The sequence below is a fragment of the Hemiscyllium ocellatum genome, chromosome 22 (assembly GCF_020745735.1).
Source record: "Hemiscyllium ocellatum isolate sHemOce1 chromosome 22, sHemOce1.pat.X.cur, whole genome shotgun sequence".
NCBI lineage: Eukaryota > Metazoa > Chordata > Chondrichthyes > Orectolobiformes > Hemiscylliidae > Hemiscyllium > Hemiscyllium ocellatum.
The window spans coordinates 2885882-2908152 of record NC_083422.1 but is presented as its reverse complement, the minus strand read 5'-3'; the positions used below and the strand labels follow the sequence as shown (position 1 = coordinate 2908152).

Below are 22271 nucleotides of genomic sequence, written 5' to 3'. Positions count from 1 at the left end.
GATTATTATTAACCTTTTGAAGTGCTGATATTTATAAAGCATTGAGAAGAGTTCAGTTCTCATCATTGAGCCTCATCATTTTGTGACTGTAGACATTTGCTGGGCACAATGATACCCTAATGCACTCTGTTCCATTCTGTGATTACTTGTACACCTGGATCTCTTTATGTGGTGGAGACCAACTGTACTTGAGGATTACTCCAGAAGTTATGCTGGTGCTGTGTTGGCTTTATTCCGTTAGAGTCCAGGTGTAATGCTGTTATATTACACACATCTACACAAAGCTCACAGTTTCAAATAGAAGTGAAGATCTCACAGATATAATGTGCTGGAATTGGCCAAATGTCAGGTCTGCTTGTACACATAGCATTTTAAAGAACTATTGACACTGTGAGGAAAATGAGTGTGATGGTCTCTGACTACAGCCTGATGTTGGCTGGCAAATTGGGCAGAACAGTGGCAGAAAGAATTTCATCCCAATAAGTACAGTTTGGGAGGTCTAATAAGGGAAGGACATATACAATGAATGCTCCCTAAGGGAGTATGGAGGATCAAAGGAATCTCTGTGTATAAGTTCATAGATCTCTGAAGGTGACAGCACAGGTTAAGACAGGGTGATGATGAAGGCATATGGGATGCTTGCCTTCATTAAACAAGAGTGTGCAATATCAGAGCACGGAAGCCTTGTTACAACTTTATAAGGCGTTGGTTTGGCCGCAGTTGGGATACTGTGTGCACTTCTGGTCACTACACGATTAGAAGGATATGATCATACTGGAGAGTATAAACTATTACTGCCAATTATCTCTTCCATTTCACACTCACCAGGATGTGGCCTGAGATGAAAAGTCTTTATGAGGAGACACTGGATAATCTGGGTTTGTATTCCTTGTCACAGAGGAGGCTGAGGTATACAATCTGATTGAGGCATACAAAATTGGGAGGAGGCAAGGGGTAGATCAGGAAAATCTTTTCCTCATGGCAGATGTTTCTAAGATCAGAGGGTATGAGTTTAAGATGAGGAAGCAGCTTCGAGGAGCATGAGGAAACTTTTTTTTCACTGAGGATGGTAGAAGTGTATGGAACGTGGTGGAGGCAGATACTCTCTCAGTATTTGAAATGCCAGGGCATGTTCGGCAATGGACCATGTGCAGGTAAATGGGATCAGTATAGTTTGGAGTTCCTTGGTTGGTGCAGATATGCTGGGCTAAGGGGCCTGTTCCTATGCTGTATGACTGAATAGGAATGAAAGGTGATGCTATGTACTTTCAATACACAAATATAAATAGCAAGTTGTGCTGAATTCTGACTCTCTGTTGCTCTTTTCCTCCTAGTTGGCAATCGCTAAAAACAGCATAATTCGATTGCAAGAAGAAAACGTTCAGTTTCGCAATGAAAATATCCAAATGTTAATGAAGACCCAGCAACATCTGGAGGTGTGTGTGTGGGCTCCAGACTGTCCAAGTGTTGCTTCAAAGATTCTCAAAAACAACTAAAATTAAAATGCAAAACCTGTCCCAGCTTCGCCTCCCTCTCTTCAACCATACCCATTAAAACCTTCCTCCCTTTCCTCTTTGAATCATATTTCCCATATCCTCTCTCACTTCCTCTCTCTCACATCCGCCGAAGCTTGACTCTACTATACCCTCTTACTCATTAAATCCAGGCCCCTCTCCTATGTGAATTCTGTCAATCATTTCTTCTTTGGCCCTTCTACAGCAACCCCTTCCACTCCATAACTGAGTCCTCTTTCTCCAAACCCTTTTGTCAATCCTCTTTAGTTTTTACCCCCCAGTCTTCCCTCCTGTCCTTTACAGGTGAAGTGTGCTTGAGTAGGGAAAGAAACAGATAATATGTATGAATGAAAGCAAGTGTAGGAGTTAGGCTTGTGAAGCACAGTGAGAGAATGTGTGTTTGATTATGACATTGCTTGCATGACCTGTTAACGCTGGCTGATGTGAATACTGACTATCAAGCGAAATATCAGTTTGTTTGCTACTTCTGCCCTGCATTACAATGAAAATTGCCACTGCACTACCACTGATTTGAGGAGGAATAAATTTAGTTTGTGTGCAGCTGCAGGAAGGGAGGGACTGGGCAGAAGTCTATCCTTTTCCATCTGTATTCTTGCATCTACCTGTTGTTACTGCATTTATGTCTCACAGAAGGTGTTATCTATTTAGCTGGTGAAACTGGATGTGTCTGCGGAGCTGGAGACCTACAAGGGCACTCGACAGGGACTGGATGACATGTTCACTGAGGCGCGGAGACAGCTGAGAGAAGAGTCACGTATGCGCCAGGTGTGTGACCTTTAGCTGACTGCCTTTCATGTAGTAGTTTCCTCTAGACAGTGATTGGGTTGAATTCCCACAGTAATGACAGGTCACTGTGACAATGTTTTTACGTTAAAGTTATTTCGTCCTGGGTTTTTTTTGAGAGGTTGTAAAGGCAGGAGTGCTGAAGTAGTTACAGAGACTGCCTATGTCAGTAGGTTGACAGGCCTTTTTTTTTAAAGCAGTTATAACAATGGAAGGGGAGTGGCCAGTTCTCCCAGATCCAGGCTTTCTAGTGTTTTAGCAGAGAAGCTGTTTGGCTCCCAGGAGGATTGCAAGCTTCAATAAATGATTCCTAACTGTGAATTTTTCTGAAATCTCCCTTGATGTTATTTCCTCCTGGATTGGAAAACTGTACACAAGACTCTGTCTGAATTTACCTTTTTGCCAAGGGATGTGTTGATGGAACAGTTAATTAGTAATAGATACTGTGTCTATTACTCAGTTAAGTTTTCCAAGTCTTACCAAATCGTATTAATGTGGGAAGGAATGTTATAATCTTGGTGGGATTGAGAAAAGGTTAGGGTGGCTATGACTGATGGTGAAAAGGACAGAGGAGGAAATGTACTTGGGCCAGAGTCATGAGTGGAGTATAGAACCCAGAATTCTCTCAATTTAGGATAGAGAGCTTGAGGATTTCATTGACTTTTTGACGTGAAGGCTTTGTTTGCTGTCACTGCCACTGTAACTGCAGGGCACCCATTCCCTACACATGCAAGCCCTGCCATTAGAAGTTGTACTTTTGAATTGAAAAATATGCTTTATGACACATGACTTTGAGGAAAGGAGCAAATGTACCTTCGTCAGATTTGCAGAATTCACTAAAATAGTTTGAAAGGCAGGTTTCAAGAGGGATGCAAGCAGTTTACAGAGAAACATTGATAGGTTAAGTGAATGGTCAAAACGTTAAGTATAATGTTGGAAAATGTCAAATTGTTTATTTTGGAAGAAAGTACAAAAGAACAGTGTTTAAATGGAGAAACCTGCAGAGAGCTACAAAACAAATGAACTTGGGGATACTTGTGCATGAAACATGAGCACAGGTGCATTGGTAATCAGAAAGGCCCTCCTTTCAAAAGGGTTGGTGTATAAAAGGGAATCTTACTGCAGATGTACAAGGTACTGATGAGACTACATCAGCAGTACTGAGAGCAGTATTAGTCCCTTCATTTTAAAGAAAGATATTGTTTCATTGAAAGCCATTCAGAGGCATTCACTAGGATGATCCCTGGTATGGAGTGATTGTCTAGCACCAAAGGGTGTTGTCTCAGAATGAAAGGGTGCCAATTTAAGGCTGAGATGAAGATGAATTTCTTCTAAGTGTTGGGAGTCTTTGGAACTGCTTGCCAGAGAGAGCAGTGGGTGCAGAGAACTTTGTGCTGATAGGAATTTTGATCAGAAGGGGAATCAAAGGTCCTGGGGAAAGGGCAGGGAAGAGGATTGAGGAATGCCAGTTCAGTCATGATCCATTTGAATTGCAGAGCAGGCTCGGAGTGGAATTAGCTACTTCTGTTTCAATTTCTTATGTGATTTGAATTGGATCCATCAGAATTAGATATAAAATTATTAAATCACTGATTCAGTAACTAAAGGGAGGAGTTATGCGGTGATAATGTTACTCTTCCTAGTAATCCAGAAACCCAGGCTACGATTCTTGGGGCTTGTGTTGAATGCCACTGCAAAACTTAAATTCAATAAAATGTAGAATTAAAAGCTAACCTAATGGCAACATATTAATTAATGTCAATTCTCATAAAGAGAAAAGCTATCTGATACACCAGTGCCCTTTAAGAAAGGAAATCTGCCATCCTTATCCAATCTGGCCTACATGTGACTCCAGTTCCACAGCAGTGCAGTTGACTATTAAATGCCGCCTGGCCAGATAGAGATGTCCACTTCCCATTAACACATTTAAAAAGAAAATGCACAAGCTGTCCACTATAAGGCTAGTGGAATAGCAATGGAAATGGGTAACGGAGGGGTGAGAGAGGCAGCAATAATGGGTATGTCACTTCTGGCTTCATAGTGATGATACCTATGATAGTGGCTTTCTGTTGGAATGCACTGTTAGAAGGAAAAGTAGCTGTTTCCTGATATCATTCACGAATAGATTACTTTCAATTTAAAGATTAAACCCATGGTTCTGAATTTCCCATGCCGGGAGATGTTTCTGACCAGTTACCCCCTCCGATTATTCTGACATTCTAAATACATTGACCAGACTATTCTTCAGTTTTCTAAATCAGTAAGAGACAATTTTGGACAACTTTCTAACCCCTTAAGTATTGGTTTAAAAAAAGAATCCTGGTGAATCTGTGCTTTACCCCAGTCAAAAAGATCAAAAAAAATTCTTCCTGAAATGCAGTGTCCATAACTGAATGAGGATTCTTGATTTGTGTCTGGAACCTACAGGGACCAAGGTTTTTTGGATCTGGTAATGTGTAATGAGATAGGATTAAATAATATTAACAATAAAATATTATCTAGATACCAGTAATATAATTTTTGACTTTGATTTGAGATTGAGAGATTCAGGCATGAGCTAGTGTCTTGCCCTTTAAATGGCCTTTATTTGAGTTTATTGTTATGGACCAGATCAAACCCCCTTCAAATATTTCCAGGAGATAGCTTAAACTTTTGTTTAAAGGCACGTGTAAGGTGCCGTGTTCCAGATGTAATTTGATTGGTTACACTACTTGGTCTTTCGCAAAACACACTTTATTCTTACCCTACAGTTAACGTGCAAGCAAAAGGAGGAAAAATTGGTAACTTTAACTCTATCGGAAAATCTTCGGGTGCTCTGGTTTCCTCCTACAGTCCAAATATGTACAGTTTAGATGAATTGGCAATGCTAAATTGCCCATAGTGTTCAGGGGTGTGTAGGTTAGGGGCATTAGTCAAGGGATTAGAGGGTCGGGGGGGACACTCTTCAGAAGGTCGGTGTGGACTTGTTGGGCCAAGTGACCTGTTCCCACACTGTGGGATTCAATGAAATTCTATGAAAAGAATAATGGAACAGTTGCTGTTTAGTTGTTAAATGATCTGATGTAGTAATATATTGGGGCTCAGTTGTTAGCACTGTTGCCTCAGTGTCAGGGATCTGGGTTCAGTTCCAGCCTCGGGTGACTGTGTGGAATTTGAGCATTCTCCCCATGTCTGTGTGGGTTTCCTCCCACAGTCCAAAGATTTGCACATTAGGTCAATTGGCCATGCTAAATTGTTGTAGTGTTAGGTGAAGGGGTAAATGTAGGGGAATGGTTCTGGGTGGGTTGCTCTTCAGAGATTCGTTGTGGACACGTTGGACCGAATGGCCAGTTTCCACAATAGGGGTTCTATGGATTCCTTGGCAAAGGCAAGGAAGATAGATTGTCTCGCGTGCAGCTTTTATCCAGTTTAGGAGAAAAGGACAAGAGAAATTCCAAGAGAGAGAGAACCTCCGCTTTTTTGCTCTGGTTGAGAGATGTAACAGCTTCCATGGCCAACTTTAAAATCCCCTAACTATTGAAAGCTAAACTAAACTCCTGGTTCTCTGGGAGCTTGTCTCCATACATGCATGCTGCTTCTACTGTTCCGATTTTTAAATAAATACCCACAGCCTCTCAAGCTATACTTAATTGGCTTGGACAAAGCAGCTTATCACCCGTGGCTCAAAACCTCTCCAAGCAAAATGCACCCTTAAAACCATAGTATTATCACATTATGAAAACAACTGGTAAAAAGTGCCATGGGGAAAACGATTTAAACAATCATAGTGCATTCAAGCATAGTGCATCATGGTTTTGTGAATGGGGTATTGTTTTTAAAATGTAATTGTTCTTTAAGCTTGTACAAAGTTGGTTGATCTTATTCCCATCTCCCTGCCTCATGCTGTTACCCCCATTATTCCATGGCTCCTCCCTCCCTCTCTTTTCTGGCATCCCACCACCACCACAATCTCCCTCTTATGTTCTTTCCTCGCTTAACATCACCTCTCCTTCCTTGACTTTTCTTCGCTGTCCCTTTCACTTCTGTCCCCTGTTTCTCATGGGTGAATGGCGACATAGCTGAGGCTTCTTTTTATTGCTTGGCAGGATGTAGAGAGTGACCTTTTGGTACAGATTAACATGAAGCAGGAGATGGAGCTGGCCATGAAACTGCTGGAGAAGGATATCCATGAGAAGCAGGATGCACTGATAAGCCTTCGGCACCAGCTTGAGGAGGTGAAAGCTATTAACGTGGAGATGTTTCAGAAGCTCAAAGTAAGTAGCTTTGTGCCATGTGTTGATTTCCAATGTGTGAAGTTAAAAACACTTTGAAAACGAATACTGAGATGACCAATTGCTGTTGAAGTAAAGCTCTCTTGCATGCAATCTAGTCTTGAGGTTAAGTGGGTACTTCAACCTCATTCTCGTGAATGTAGAAAGTAGAAATTACTCAGAGGGTCCAACTATCATTCTAGTAAATCTGTTTCTTCTTTCAAGGTCAATATATTCACCCCAGGGTAGTCCTCTGAACTGCTTGCAGTAGTCAGGATCTGTAGATGCAATCTTAACGTGGTTTTATATAACTGCAGCATAAATTCTATGGAAATGTGTTCCATTTCTTCCGATAGGCCTGAATTATTTTCTGCACCTGTTCATGGAGTTTTAATGATCTTGTACTTTTTCATGATTTAAATAGGACAGACCGAGTACTTTCTAAATCAAGTGTTTACCCATATTGAAATCCATTCATCACATGCTCATTTATTTACTATATCAATGAGTCCAACAAGTTTTATGTTTCTACCCATATTCCTATTTTTATTATTCATTCACGGGATGAGGACATTGCTGGTGGTTTCCCTAAGGTGGTGGTGAACTGCTACAGTCCATTTGCTGTAAGTGGACCTATCATACCGTTACAGAGCATATTTCAGGATTTTGATTTCCATGAAACTGAAAGAATGTCGCAATGTTTCCAAGTTGGGACAGTAAGTGGCTTGGTGGGGAACTTGTAGGTGGTGTGTTTCCATATGTCGCATTGTCCTTCCAGGTGATATTTGCTGTGTGTTTTGAAGGTGTTGTCTAAGGAACCTCGGTGAAATTCTGCACTGCTTCCTGTAGATGAGTGTTGATGGTGGAGGGAATGCAGGTTTGTGGATGTGATTCCACTCAAGTGGTTGCTTTGTCCTGGATGGTTTCAAGCTGCTCGAGTGGTGTAGAATCTACACTTATCCAGGCAAGTGGGGAGTATTCCATCTCACTCCTGACTTGCTTCTTGTGGAGAGCAACATTCCCTCCCAGCTGCAAGTGTGTGCAGCTGCTCCATTGTTCCATGCACGGTGATTGGCATCAGTATGCTGATCACGGTATTGACTTCTCATTCTGGAATTTGCTGCTGTGCACAAGTCTCAGGCCCTGGTAAGAAACCTAGTGGGAATGCTGGTTGATAAGCAGGATTCCTAGCTTCTGACTTGCTGTGGGGGCCACAGTATATTGCAAGCCCAGTTCAGTTTCTGGTCAGTGATAACTCCAGTGTTAGGTTCTTTTTCTTGAAGTTCTTACACACTTGATGCAATTGCAATGCACCAACTTCTGTGGGCAGTGAAAATTTATTAAGCAAGTACAACCTTTTGGAGGAATCCTTGACACTCTTCGTGGGGCTTGTGGAGCCATGTCAAGAGATCCCTCTCTGAACGAGGGAACAGTCCTCCTTTATACAGCACAGTCACATGCCACCAATGACACCAATGAAATTTGATTATTTCCAGAAACATGTGATTAGATCATTCCTTAACTGCAGGATCTGATTTAAATTATTTTTAAACTGCAGGGCATGATTAGGCTCTTAACTGTAGTGTTCTTATTCTTTCTTAACTGCAGGAGATGTATGAAGTATGAACATTTGTAAGTCAGATAATCATAAATTAGGGACCTCCTGTATTCTGAAGAGGTAATTGTAGTAACAAATAGGGAAATGTGATTTTAATTAGGTAACACTCTCTTACGAATTGCAAGAGCTGATGATGTAAATGTTTACATTCGGCCCAGAACATCCAATTTCTTACAGGTCAGCAGAACAAATTAACTCTAACATCTCTCCAGGACATTAACAGTGGAATTCAGTGATGGTAATGCTGTTGAATGTCTTTGGGCAAAGATTAGATTCTCTGTTGCTGGAGATGGTCATCGTCTTCCACTTGTCAACTGAAATCTAGATATGCTGCATGTGGACATGGACTCCTCTCGTATCTGAGGAGTCACAAATGATGCTGAACATTGTATAATCATTTGTGAACACTCCCACTTCTACTCTTGCAATAGAAGGAGCATCATTGACTTCAACTATCAGTGAGTTTACAGTCTGATTTTCAAAGCAATGTCTGGTATCTGAAGTTCTGAAGAAGGATTTGTGGACTTGAAGTGTTAACTTTTCTTTCTTTCCACAGGTGCTATTCCTGCTGAGTTTTTGTTTTCTGCAGTTTGTTTTTGTTCCAGATTTCCAGCATCCACAGTTCTTAGTTTTATTACAGCATCATTCTGTCATTGACTAATTTAGCAATGTATCTTTCTCTCCCATTATTTAAGTTGTTGATGATAGCAGTCACGATTTGAGGACACAAAGATACTCTTTGAGGACCATCACTAGTCATGTCCTGTTAATTACAATCCCTACCACTGTCCCAACAAGTTGTCTCTGGACAATTGATCAATAATCTAGAATAATAACTGGCAGTCAGTTCCGTGAGCTTCAACCGTAAGTGCCTCGTAAGAGAGTGTTACCTAATTAAAATCACATTTCCCTATTTGCTACTACAATCACCTCTTCAAAATACAGGAGTTCCCTAATTTATGATTATCTGACTTACAAATGTTCATACTTCATACATCCCTGTATGAGATTGCATTTTAAATAAAGCTGCCTCACAGCACCATAGACCCAAGCTCAATTCAAGCCTCAGGCAACTGTCCTCTGTGGAGTTTTCGCGTTCTCCCCATGTCTGCATGCGGTTCCTCCAAATGCTCCAGTTTCTTCCCACAGATCGATTGGTCATGCTAAATTGCCCATAGTGTACAGGGATTTCAGACTAGGTGAATTGGCCGTGAGAAATGCGGGATTATAAGGATTGGGTAGGGGATTGGATGCTCTTTGAAGGGCCACTGAACTTGATGGGCCAAGTGGCCTGCTTCCAGACTCTGCAGACTGTCTATGTTCTATTCATATCCCCGACTTGTTTCACCAATCCCTACTCTGTAGCTCCCCTCGCACCACCCCCACGCCTGAAGAAGGGTTACACCAGAAGTGCTGACTTCTCCACCCCTTGATGCTGCCTGGCTTGCTGTGTTCTTCTAACCTCCTGCTTGTCTATGTTTCATCTGACATACGAACATTTCCTATACTTAGGAATAGATGCTTTATATTGTCCCTGCATTGTGTTCTGATTTGTGTAGAAGTTGACTTGTGAATGCAGTCAAACAGAAACCATTTGCAATCCAGAGTATGCCTGTATTCAGTCAGATTAGGCATGTTTCATTTACTTGCTTCTATTATGAAGATGTGGGTGTACTGTACCTTTTAAGAAAGTGAAAAGCGAGCAGAACTACCTGAGAACACCAAACGTTCTGAGCAAGATATAATGTAACCTTTCTGGTCCAGCAGCTGATTGCCTGGAGACAAAAAGAAATTCAAATTAGGCCAATCAATTTAAATTATACCCTGAAAAATACCAAACTCCAATCAGGTTGAATTGAGTGTATTGACGAGATTAAAAGCCAATGATATAACCCCAAAGCATCGGATTGTAAGACTGGGAAAAATTGAATAGTTGAGGACAACTGTCATAAAACCAACAGATGTAGGCTGCTAGTCAGAACTGTGAGGGATACCTTTCTACAGAAGCAGTTTGAACAGAGAAAAACGTTGATACTGACCTGGCAGGCAAATCTACAGTGGATGATATAAAGAGAAGGTTTGACAGCTGGCTGGTTTTGAAATTTGAATTTTTCAGTAAATCGTGATCGGGGTTTTCTTGGACTCCTTTTATAGAAGGGAAAGTAAAAGATTGGTTAGAAGGACAAGTTGTAAATAGTTAATTATTCTCTGTTATACTTTAAGAAATAAAGTTGTTAATTTTTACTTTAAATAGTTCTTGGCCCTTCGAATTTTCAGAGATTACTGTATGGGATAAATCGTTTGTGTTGCTGGTTTAAATTAAGCAGGAAGGTTTACCCCATGATGTAACACTACAAATTGACACTCAACCTCTGATCAGCTGAAAATTTTCAAAAGGTTCAGTCAGGATTTGTTAATTACAGGCTCCTACAGTTTCCCAATGAGGTTTAGGCTGTCGCTTTTCTAAATAAACTAAAGGACCAAAGCTCAAATCAAAATCTTTGATTTCCTGACCGGTAACCATTCAGTGATGTTTTCATCCACCTCCTTTAAAATCCTGGGATGGAAACCGTCTAGACTTGAGTTTTACTTTAATATGGCCATGAATTTTTCCACTGCTAACTTGCATTAATCTTGAAAGCAAAGTATTCAGTATATTCACCATTTCCTCCTTTATCAGCACCATCTATTGAAGGCAGCCTTGCCCTGAATCTTGAACCTTTGTAGTTATTTCATATTTCTTGCTTTCAAACAGTACATTGCACTTGATCATAATTTCAATCATCATTAGGCTTTGACTAAATCTGGCTCCTTACCCATGACTAAATCAAATGCATTTGTCCTTTTGTTGGTTCCAGGACATGCTGTTGCTGAAAGTTGGATGGCAAACAAATTCATTCCTTTTCTCACCTAGCTAGTCTGTCTCTCGATTGGTTCAAAAGTTAAAATCTGCCATTAAAACTATCTGCATACAAAACTAATCAATGTATTTATGTAATCTAACACCTCACTGTTACTACCAGTGCACCTAAGCACAGCTCTCTTGAGAGTCTGAAACCCTTTTCTCTGCAGAAAGTCTGCATGCTTAAATCTTGTTGCATCCTCTCATCGTTGAAATTATTTTATTCTTCATATTAAGGCTACTCTTCCCTACTAGCATTTTTCAGTTTTGCCTGTGGACTTAGAAACTGATATATTCAGTTATCTGACGGCCATTCTTCTAATAGTTTAATCATTTAATACCCACTAAGTTGTTTGTATTGATTCAGTTTGGTCCTCATAGCACTCATCCATGTTCAGTTCTGGGTAGTTGATGAACTCCATTTCTAAGGTATTGCTTTGTGTTTCTTTGGAATCTAGGGTTCTGAAGATGGTTTGAAGCAGAAACGTGAGATGATGACTCGGCTGGAGGAGAAGACCAACCAAGTGACAGCTGCAATGAAACGGATGGAGCAAAGGTACAACATCCCAGTCAATTCCTGACCCTTCTTCCCAGCTCTTGGAACGAAACAGTTTCATAGGTGTTGGCTCCTATTCCTTACCCTTTTGCTTATTCTTCATGTAGCACCTGAGTCAAGTAATGGAGCCTGCTATCACCTCTTCCCAAACCCAGCCAGCTAAATTTCTTCCAGTGGATGCTTAGTTTTCTAGGAGAAAGTGAGGACTGCACATGCTGGAGATCAGAGTCAAAATGTGTAGCAGTGGAAAAGCACAGCCAGTCAGGCAGTATCATAGGAGCAGGAGAGATCTGATGAAGAGCTTATGCTCAATGTCGACTTTCCTGCACCTTGGATGCTGCCTGATCAGCTGTGCTTTTCCAGCTCCCCATTTTTTGACTCTTTTAATTTTCTGCATATCTTGAGGGATTGATATTTCCTGTCATTTGTGTACCTGATGCCCCAGACAATACAGTTCCAATCAGAGCTGGGGATTTCCTGCCTGGCCTGGATGAGTACCATTACAAAAGGAAAATTTGCTGTAGATTGGTTTAAGGGTGTAACTGTTTTGCATGAATTTTGAATGAGAGAGAGCATTTCATCTGATTCCAGTATGAAAGCAAAATATTGCAAATCCAAAATAAAGACAAAGTGGTTGGAAATGTGAAAACGCTGAGATTACCCAGCTTGTTAGTTTTAATCTATTTCCAATCATTAACATTTTAAATATATATTTGCACCTTCCAGGATCAGAAAATAGGTGTGAGCAGGTCAGGCTTACAGATACTTTGGTGATGGAATAACCTGGTCACTGCCACCATTTAGGCTCCTATCCAGGTTACAGAGGAGAGCTATTGGAATGCAAGGAATCTCAACCAAAGGTTTCCATAGGTTGAGGCCTGAAGACTTAGTGTACCAACAATAGACAGTAGAAAATGAAAGGTTTTGTCCTTTGGTTAGATGGGCTCACGTGAAGCGATTCGTTGGTCTGGGAGCGAGCAAGGTATTGCTGATTGAGCAGAGCTGACAGTACCTCTTCTACATGTGTTGTGTAACCTTCGCTGCTCCCACTTATTCCTATCATTACCCATTGTATTGAGAAACATTACTGCTACTGTGTTTGGAACTGTCACTGCTATTAACATCTCTTTCTTTCTTCCCCTTTTATTTTCATTTTTATTTCCTGCCTCTTTGCTTCTCCCTATTTGTTCCATTTGATGACCTTAAGTGACAAAGATTTATTAGATCAAACCCGAACTGTTGCCATTTCTTGTCTGAAGTGTGTTGGTAGAGAGAATAATATTTAGAATTTCATTGCAACCTAACTCCTAATCAAATTAAAGGTGTAAGCTTAGTGTGTTCAGTGGGAATAATGTTAGAAAGCAGATTATGAAAGGGACAAAATGTTCTTCCAAACATAGGGTTAACCTATCTCTCATCTAAGATTTGATTTCATGAACTGCTTCTTCTTGCTCTTGCATTCTCTCATTGTGTGCTGAAGCCATTTTTTTGGCACTCTTTTTTTTTTCTTCCTACACCCCCATTGCTTAGGCTCTTTCCATTCCCCTCTAGGCACCCCCGCGCCCCACCTCCCCAATGCACGCACCGGCAATCCAACCCAGCGTCTTTCTCTCACTCTGCTTGCAGGCCCTCTGTCTCTTGGCTCCCCCGGTGATCCCGTCTTTCAGCCCAACCCTTCTCCCAATACACTTCGCCATTGCATCTCTCTGCCTACCCTGTCCTTCTTCCTTTTCTCAGTTTGTAGAGTCTGTCCACACAGCTTGCTTTCCTACCTTTTTTCAATCATAAGTAAATCTTGTTACTTTGTTCGGTTTTTTTTAATCTAAAGATTATCAATAAGGGATAAAAATAGATAAGATCTTAGCTTTGATCCTTAAGGCTCTACACAAGCTACAACCTACCCACTTGAAAATGATCTATTTATTTCTGATTCTCTTGTCCTCAATCCATTGTGACGGCAGCTTACATTTGTAGGGCCTCCAAGGCCATTCACAGCAGCATAATAAAGGCAAATTACACACTGAGCCATAAAAGGAGAGACTAGGCAGATGAGCTTGGTCAAGGTGTTTTGAGGAGCCTTTTAAAAGTAAAGAGGCCCAGAAAGGGATTCCAAATCCTCGGGTCCAGGCTACTGAAACAGTGGACAGAGTGAAGTGAGAATATGTTGACTGGTTGGGCATGTGGGACTGAAGGAGATACTGATATGTTGAGAGGGGCAGACCACAGATTGACTTGAAAGCAAGGTTGTGATTTTTAATGCTGGACTTGGGTCAGTGAGCACTGGGAGTATTGGGGAGGTGGGGTGGGGCAGAAGGGCAGCATAGATTTAGATCCCCTCAAATTTATGAGAGGTAGAAAGTGAGTTACTGAGAGGGAATGTATTGGAATGTGGAGGTGACAGAAGCATGGGTGAGGGTTCCAGTGTGGTATCAGCGGAGATAGGGAAATCAGATGATGTATACAGTAGAAGCAGTCCATCTCCATGGTTGGAAGTTGATCTTGGATGTTAATGTTGTTGTGAATAGTTTGGTGCAGCCTCAGTTTCCAAGGCGAGGGATGGTTTCAGTAGCTGGTGAATGGAGTTTGCCAGAGGGACTGAAGACAACAATGGTTTTGCCTTCCCCATATTTATTTGGAGGAAATTTCTATTTATCAATACTGGATGTTGGATAATTAAGAGTGGAGAAATTGAGTGGTGGTCATGAGGTTGAGCTGGGTATTTAGCGAAACACACTCGGGGTTGAGAGTCTTAGGAACGCTCTATCTCTAAAATTGGTGGAAGTAGAGTTCTTGAATATTTTTAGGGCAGAAGTAGACAATTGTTAAGCAAGGGAGTGCAAAGTTAACAGGGTAAGTGAGAAAATGGATTTGAGGTTACAGTCAGATCATTCATGATCTTATTGAACAGGTTTGAGGAACTGGTTGGCCGACTGCAGATGCATCTACATTGGCATACATGTGGGAAACTAACATGAATTTTGATGTCTCCCAGGGCAACATGCAGTAGGAAGGAGCCAAGGATTAATCCTTGAATGCCAGAGATGATAGTTTGAGGAGGAGAAGCTATTGCAAATGATGATCTATCTATGCTAAAATATTACTGCTAAGCCAGGGAACCTTATGTAATAATCCTGGCAATGTATTGAATATCTTGTGAAAATTCAATGATGCAATATCCTTGTATCTATTCTGCTGATTACATTCTTGACATTACAAATATACTGGCTGAGCACAGTTTTCCTCTTTATAAATCACATTGAATTCTATCTACTTATGATTTGTACATGGCTTGTATCCACACAGTGATTTGCTGAACACTTGGAATTTGTTTTTTTTCCTCTCTATCTCTTTCCCATTGCATCTGCTCTCTTCCAAACCTCTGGTAACATTGACTGATTTTGCAAATAGCTATCTCACATAGCTTACAAATTCCAGACATTCGGGTCCAGGGAATTTCAGATTTGTAAACCTATTAATCTTTGCAGTATTTCTTCCTCCCCAATATTAATCACATTAAATTCTTTGTTCTCAGTAAATCCATGCTTCTCCTCAGTTTCTGCGTGTTCCTTGTGTGGAGGTCCACTCCCTCTTGTACGTTATAAATTCTTCAGTCTCAGAAGAGACTCACACTTGCACTCATTTGTTTTCTTTTACTAGTTTTAGGTGCTATTTAACAGTCTAATTTTAAATTTCTTAAAACTTTACTCTCATTCTATATTAGCCCACATTACTAATTTTTTGGTCATCCTTTGCTGACTCTTAAAACTCTGAATCTTCAAGCTGGTTGCTTTATTTTCATATTTTAAGCTTTTTTGTTTCATCAAACTGTATATTGATTTCAGCTGTGCAGTTTTTATTTCCAGGGCCTATATTTTCAGTGCTTTCACTCTTTCTATCTCCTTGTGTGTGTCTCTTCCCACACCAGTCTCTATTCCCCAGATATTTTTGCTGTGCTCGGCAGAACACTCCTGCTCCCCAGTTCGGTCTTCAAGCTCCATCCTCCTGCACTGTCCCCTCCCCGCCCCAGGAAAACCTCGAACTCTGTTTTCTCGCCTCCACCCACCCCCCAACCTTCATTCATCATCCTTCATGCACCTTTTGCACCTTTGCTTCCTTTTCCACCTCCCCCACCTGCTCATTGCTTCCCCCCACCCCCCAAACTCTGTATTAGTCCTGTTATTTCTTGGGTTGGATTGCTGTTTCAGCTCCTAGTTTGTGATCGACTGCCCTTTATATGGTGATGCTTGGTGAGGCACCTCTGGGACTGGTGCTTGTGAACCAGCCGACACCTTACTGAGAAAAAGGAAAATATTAGTCAGCATATTTGGGAGAAAAAAGAGACAACTGGATTGAATAAAATCTGAAAGGATCAGTGCTTGAGCTTTACCGCAGTGTGGTGTTAGGATTTCAGCAACTTGCAAGTTAATAAAAAAAACTCAGTGCTGCGACAGATGTGTTTAAGGGTTGTGGGCAATATTGTATTATTGAAATTCCTTCATAGGGAGCTTGATTCTTCTGTGTATTGCATAAGGTGGAGCTAGCCATAAGTGTCACTTCCTGGTTAATTTTCACATTCCCTGTGATTTCAGTGCTATTGTTTGACTTTCCAATCTTTGCTAGACCAGTAACATTGCTGTGTTCAATATGCTGGGAAACACTGTGGTTGTTCTTTCACTAAGGAGTCATTAAAAATTGTAAATCAGAAGCCGTGGTGTCTGCTTCTTGGTTGATTTTGCTAAGCTGGGATCACATTCCCAACTGTTTAATTTGCCGATGCTTGTCTCCTGTTGTTTGGTTCTTTTTGTTTTTGCTCTATTTTCCACCCCTCCCCCTTGGTGTGAGCATCAGTTTTACCCAAAGTTGATTTAAATTGCACCAGATTGCAGCAAGCAGAAAAGGATCAGCATACAGCAGAGAAGGGGAGCGACAAGTTCAAACGTGAACTGGAACACAAAGTGGTGAACCTAGAGCGAGAGATGGAACAGAAGGAACAACAGCTGTAAGCACCGGGGCAGAAACTGGGATCAATGAACAAAATGGAACCTTTTTTTAGATAAACGTTTTAACTGCGTCTGCTGGACATTGATTGTTAATATTGACAGTTGAGGAACTCTGACATGAAAAGCTGTAATATTCTAAATGGTACAATGTCTACATAAAGTTGCAGCAGTTGGGAGCAGTCAACCTATTCTTCGTTTATCCTTCAATTTCCCAATCCCTTTTTTGGCTGCTGTCTTTCAGCTGCTCCCCACAAATAGTCTCTCCACAGACACTCATTGGAAGGGTTAAGATGATAGAACTTGGACTGGAGCCTTAAATAATTACAAAGTATGAGGTCACAGGTAGATTCGGAAATTAAATTGGGATAACCTAGTATGTCTGAAATGGTGAACTTTTCAACAAATACTTTGTTAATTGTAAAGGAATAAAGTTTTTATTGAGAGATTTAAAAATTCTGTGGTGGAGAAATGATCAAGCAGAGCTAATTAGAGTTTTAAAAAAAATATAATTTTTAAAATAAAGGGCTTTAAGATTGTCAAAAATAATAATCCTGAAGAGCAGGGAAATGTTAGGAAGCAGCCCAAAATCTTTTTATAAAGAGTAGAAGAAGGAGGGATAGAAAGGAGAGGCATTGGAAGTGGGAGATGGTGGTGTGATGTTAATATCACTAGTGATCCAGAACCCCAGGCAAATATTCTGAGAACGCATATTTGAATCCCACCATGTCTAATAGTGACATTTGACTTCAATAAAAATCTGAAATTTTAAAAAAAGCCAACTAATGGTAACTATGTAACCATTGTCAGTTGTTGCAAAAACCCATCTAAATTACCAACCTTATCTGGTCTGACTTTTGTGATTTCAAACTCTCAAAGATGGGGTTGACTCTTAATTACTCCCTGAAATGGCCCAGTCAGCCAATCAGTTCAAGGGCAACTAGGAATGGACAGCCAATAAATGATTTTTTAAAAAATTGAATATGCAAGTAAGCTAGCAAAAAAAAGTGAAAATCAATTGTAATTTCTACAAATCTATAAAAAAGGAAGAATACTGAAAGTAAATGTTCGATTCCTTCCAGAATAAATAAATCAAGAGCAAAGAATAGGACAGAAAGAAATGGCAGATTAATCTATTAACGAATAGGTTGGGTTTGCTTTTACAGTAGAACGTACAAAGAACCTTCCCAAAATAGCAGGGAATTGCAAGTCTGGGGAGAAATACTGGAACATATACCCCTTTAAGCATGGTTTCTTAAATCAAAACAATCATGATTCATAGAATCCATACAGTGTGTGAACAGGCCACTTCTGGGTGAGTTGTTCTTTGGAGGGTTGTTAGGACGAAGGGTCTGTTTCAACACTGTAGGGAATCTAATCTAATCTAAAGTCCACACTAATCTTCTGAAGAGTATCCCACCCAGACCCATTCCCCTACCCTATCACTCTGCATTTTTCATGACTAATGCAACTAACCTACCCATCCCTGAACACTCAGGGAAATTTAGAATGGCCAGTTCACCTAATCTGTGTATGTTTTGACTGTGGGAGGAAACCTACGCAGACACATGGAAAATGTGCAAACTCCACACAGACGGTCGCCAGAGGCTGGAATCAAACCCGGGTCCCTGGTGCTGTGAGGTAGCAGTGCTAATCACTGGGCCACCCGCTTGATTGATCTTCAAGCTGACTAATCATACACTTTATTCCCTATGTCCTTTTGTCTAACAAAAATCCATCAATCTCTGCTTTTAAAATAAGCAATTGAGCCAGCATCTGATGTCCGTTATGGCTCCCAAATCTTGCTGCCTTTTGCATTATAAAATTATTTCTAATTTCACTGTTTGGCTCAAATCTTAAGACCTGACTCAACCTATTTTGATTAGTTCCAATCTACATAACAGTAATTAATGTTAGTTTTTAAAAACGTGTTAGAAAAATTAATTTGACCAAAAGTTGACAATTCCTCAGACTTGATATCTTACAGCCTCAGGTCCTGAAACAGCAAGACTGCAGACATGTGCAGATGTCATACACTTAATTGGTGCAGATGTTTGGTCCAGTGCAGGGATTGGTTGCAGTATCTGGTGTAACAATCCAGCATAAATGATCATCAAAGTGGGGGAACAGTGGGACAGTTTTCTTTGTGCATGAGAAGTGTATTAATTGGATGTCCACGCGAGAATATTTCTTGGGTTCAGTGCCCTTCGGTGACTTCCTATCCTCTATGATCTGGACAGCTTGCTTATAGCTCGCTGACTCATTAATAACTGCTTTGGCGCATTGTGACAATTGTTAAAAATCACACACCCCAGTCCAACACTGGCATCTCCAAACTGTGACAGTTGGTCCTTTTGCAGTATGTTTGACGCCACTCTTTGTTGTCGCATGCCTTTTCTCTTTTGATCAGATGGTATGAAAAGCAATCTCAAGTCACCTGTGAGTAAACAAATTGGTTGATCTGCCATATAATGCATGATTTAACAGAACACTGTAGGGAGCACCTGTATGTTATTGCTGCTCACAGAGGAGTGACGCAGTTGTCCCTGTTAGTGGGCTACATTCTAAGTTAGTAGTTACTAAATTGGTATTAATTATTTTACCTGCCATATGTGTTTGTATCTGAGCCTGGAACAAGTTGGGTCTCTTTGCAACAGAATGAGCCCTTGGTTTGCACTGGTCCACACTCAAGGAAGACCAAAACTAACCTCTCAAACCTTCCTTCATTATGGAGAGTACCGTGCCTTTATCAGCACAGCTGAGCTCCAGTCTCTCACTGTCAACTTATTCAAATCTCATGGTGTCAAATGCTATGGGAGCTGCAAACTAACTTTTCCATTGTCTCGAGTCTGCCCTGCTTATTTGAGAAGCCTTTTATTTGGTATTGCATTCAGTTGTCCCTATTACCATTTTAGACTGCTAGACTATTTCTAGGAATTAACTTTTTCACTTACCAAACACAACTATTTTTTACTATCAGTCTAAGCTAAAATCCTTATTGAGCTAAACTGGGTTGGGTTTCAAATGTTATCTAACTTGCTTCTGGGAGCGATCCATTATATGCTGTGGCTGTGTGTGTGATTTGGAGATGCCGGTGTTGGACTGGGGTGTACAAATTTAAAAATCTCACACACCACCAGGTTATAGTCCAACAGGTTTAATTAGAAGCACACTAGCTTTTGGAGCGACATTCCTTCACCAGGTGGTAGTGGAGGGCTCAATCCTAACACACAGAATTTAGAGCAAAAATTTACAGTGTGATGTAACTGAAATTATACATTGAAAAATTGATTGTCTGTTAAGCCTTTCATCTGTTAGAATAGTGATAGTTTCACTTCTTTCACGTGTAAATCACAAAGCCTTTTTTTAAAAAAAAGTTGCATTCTCGGGTTAGCTGCTAACAATGGTGATAGCTAGATAAAATGTTGAAGGTGTTGGTCCCCTGTGTTCTCTGTCTATGCCATGCTGTTTAGATTGATTCTAATCTAAAAAGTGAGATAACGGAGTTTTACATAAATTCATGCAGTTTTTGAGCAAAGTACAATGTAACCCTGCAAGTACAAATTCACCCCACGAAATATGTGTGCATGCGGGTCTTTGTGTGTGTCTGTCTGTCTGGGTTGGGGGTTGAGTGTGTGAGAAAGTGTGTGTGTGTGTGTGTGTGTAATGAGTGCAGAGTGTCTTAAGTCTGTGAGGAGGTGCATGTGGGAGTGTGTGTGTGTGTGTGTCTGTAGGGGTGTATGTCTTGTATTTGAAGGCTGAGTTGGCTGTGAATTAACAGGGTGCAACTGGAAACAGATCTGAAGATTGAAAAGGAGTGGAGACGGGCTTTACAGAATGATCTTCAGAGAGAGAGTGAGACCATCTCCGAACTGAGGGCTCATACACTACAACTCAGCACCCTAAAGAAGGTACTGGAAATTTATGCAAAACTCACATTTCATTACATCAGGACAGCTAAGTTTGATGGTTCTCTTTGTATCCATATACATTCTGTCAATGTGGGAACAAAATAAGATTATCCTGTTTAGTGAAAATCTTAGCTATCCTTGAATGCTGACAGTTGAAGTGACTCTCTAAAATGTCATTCTTTGCTTGTTTTTGACAGCTGAACTTGGTTAATCTGTATCTGTATTGTCTGCCTTGATTTTGTTTTTGCTATCTACCTTATCTCTCTAATACCCCATTCTGATTTTCTCATTTACCTGTATTGTGAGTTAGCATTCTCCTTTTGCTGCTTCTATTTTGTCTCTTATACTAACTCTCATTGTCTTTCTTCATACTCTCCATAAGACCATAAGAAATAGAAACAGGAATAGGCCGCTTGGCCCCTCAAGCCTGCTCTGCCATAAGAGGGCCATGGCTGATCTGACTTGCCAAGCGTCCACTTTTCTATCATTTTCCCATTTTCCTTGATTCCGCTACTGGTAAAGAATTGTCCACCTCAGCCTTGATTATAAACAAGGACTCTGCCCCCTTAGCTGTTTGTGGCAAGTGGTCCCAAAGGTGCTCAGCTCTCTGAGAAGAAATTCCTTCCCACCTCAATCTTAAATTGGTGACCCTTTATTCTGAGACTTTGCCCTATGGCCTAACACTCTTCCAGCAGAGGGAACGTCCTCTTGGCATTTAACTTGTCAAGCTCCTTAAGAATTCTGTTTCAATGAGATTATCTCTCGTTCTTCCATTCAAACTCCCAAGAGTAGAATTCAAACCTGTTTAGCCTTTGCTCATGAAACCATCTCTCCATTACCAGAGATCATTCTAGTGAACCTTCTGATTTGCCTCCAATGACATACCTTTCCTTAAAGGAACCAAACCTGCTCCCAGATATAGTTTCATTAGTGCCTCATACAGCTGCAGTAATTATATTCCTCCCTAGTATTATATTCCAACTCCTTTGTCAAAAGGGCCAACGTTCTCTATTGGCCTTCCTGATTACATGCTAGCTTTGTGTTTGATTCATAAGTATCCCCAAGTCCCTTTGTGTTGCAGCTGTCTCCAGTTTTTCTCATTTTAGATAATACTCTGCTCTTTTGTTCTCCCTTCCAAAATAAACAATTTTACATTTTTGAACATTATAGTCCATTTGCCTACAAATGTCTCTAAACTTTGTATCCCTTTTGCAACTTGTCTTTCCACCTATTTTTGTCATATGCAACTTTGGCCACAGTACATTTGTTTTCCTTCCTCCACATCATTAATAAATACTGTAAACTATTGTGGTCCCAGCACTGATCCCTATGGAACCCCACTGGTTACAAGTTGCCAGACTGAAAAGGAACCCCTTATCCTCCTTGCTGTTTCCTGCCCATTAGACAAGTTTCACATAGTCTCTTGCAATCCATTTGCACAATATACGATTTCCTATCTTACACTCAACCCAAAGCAAATGTATTAGAGGAAGAGAACACCAAATGAATCGTGCCAGATATTAGGATACAAGAGATTTACAGGCCATCTGATATCTGGATAGTATTTGTAACACAATTTCCAATTACTGCATTGAGTAGCCTACAGTGGGGAGAGTTGGGTGGGTTGTAGGGATTGCTGTTGATGTAATCTGGCTGTGCCATTGGGTCTTTAGGGGTATCCTGTTCCTTGATCAGAAGAGCTGAGAGGGACACCATGGT

At 40.7% G+C, this 22271-nt stretch overlaps 1 protein-coding gene across 1 annotated transcript in view; it reads left to right on the top strand.

The window, feature by feature from the left end:
* rufy2 (RUN and FYVE domain containing 2) overlaps positions 1 to 22271 on the top strand; it is a 72742-nt gene that overhangs the window by 30806 nt on the left and 19665 nt on the right. The window contains exons 9-14 of the mRNA XM_060842305.1: positions 1335 to 1436; positions 2184 to 2300; positions 6404 to 6571; positions 11547 to 11644; positions 16524 to 16643; positions 20423 to 20552. Of these exons, the coding sequence (XP_060698288.1) occupies positions 1335 to 1436; positions 2184 to 2300; positions 6404 to 6571; positions 11547 to 11644; positions 16524 to 16643; positions 20423 to 20552 (735 nt within the window). The remainder of the gene's footprint in view (positions 1 to 1334; positions 1437 to 2183; positions 2301 to 6403; positions 6572 to 11546; positions 11645 to 16523; positions 16644 to 20422; positions 20553 to 22271) is intronic.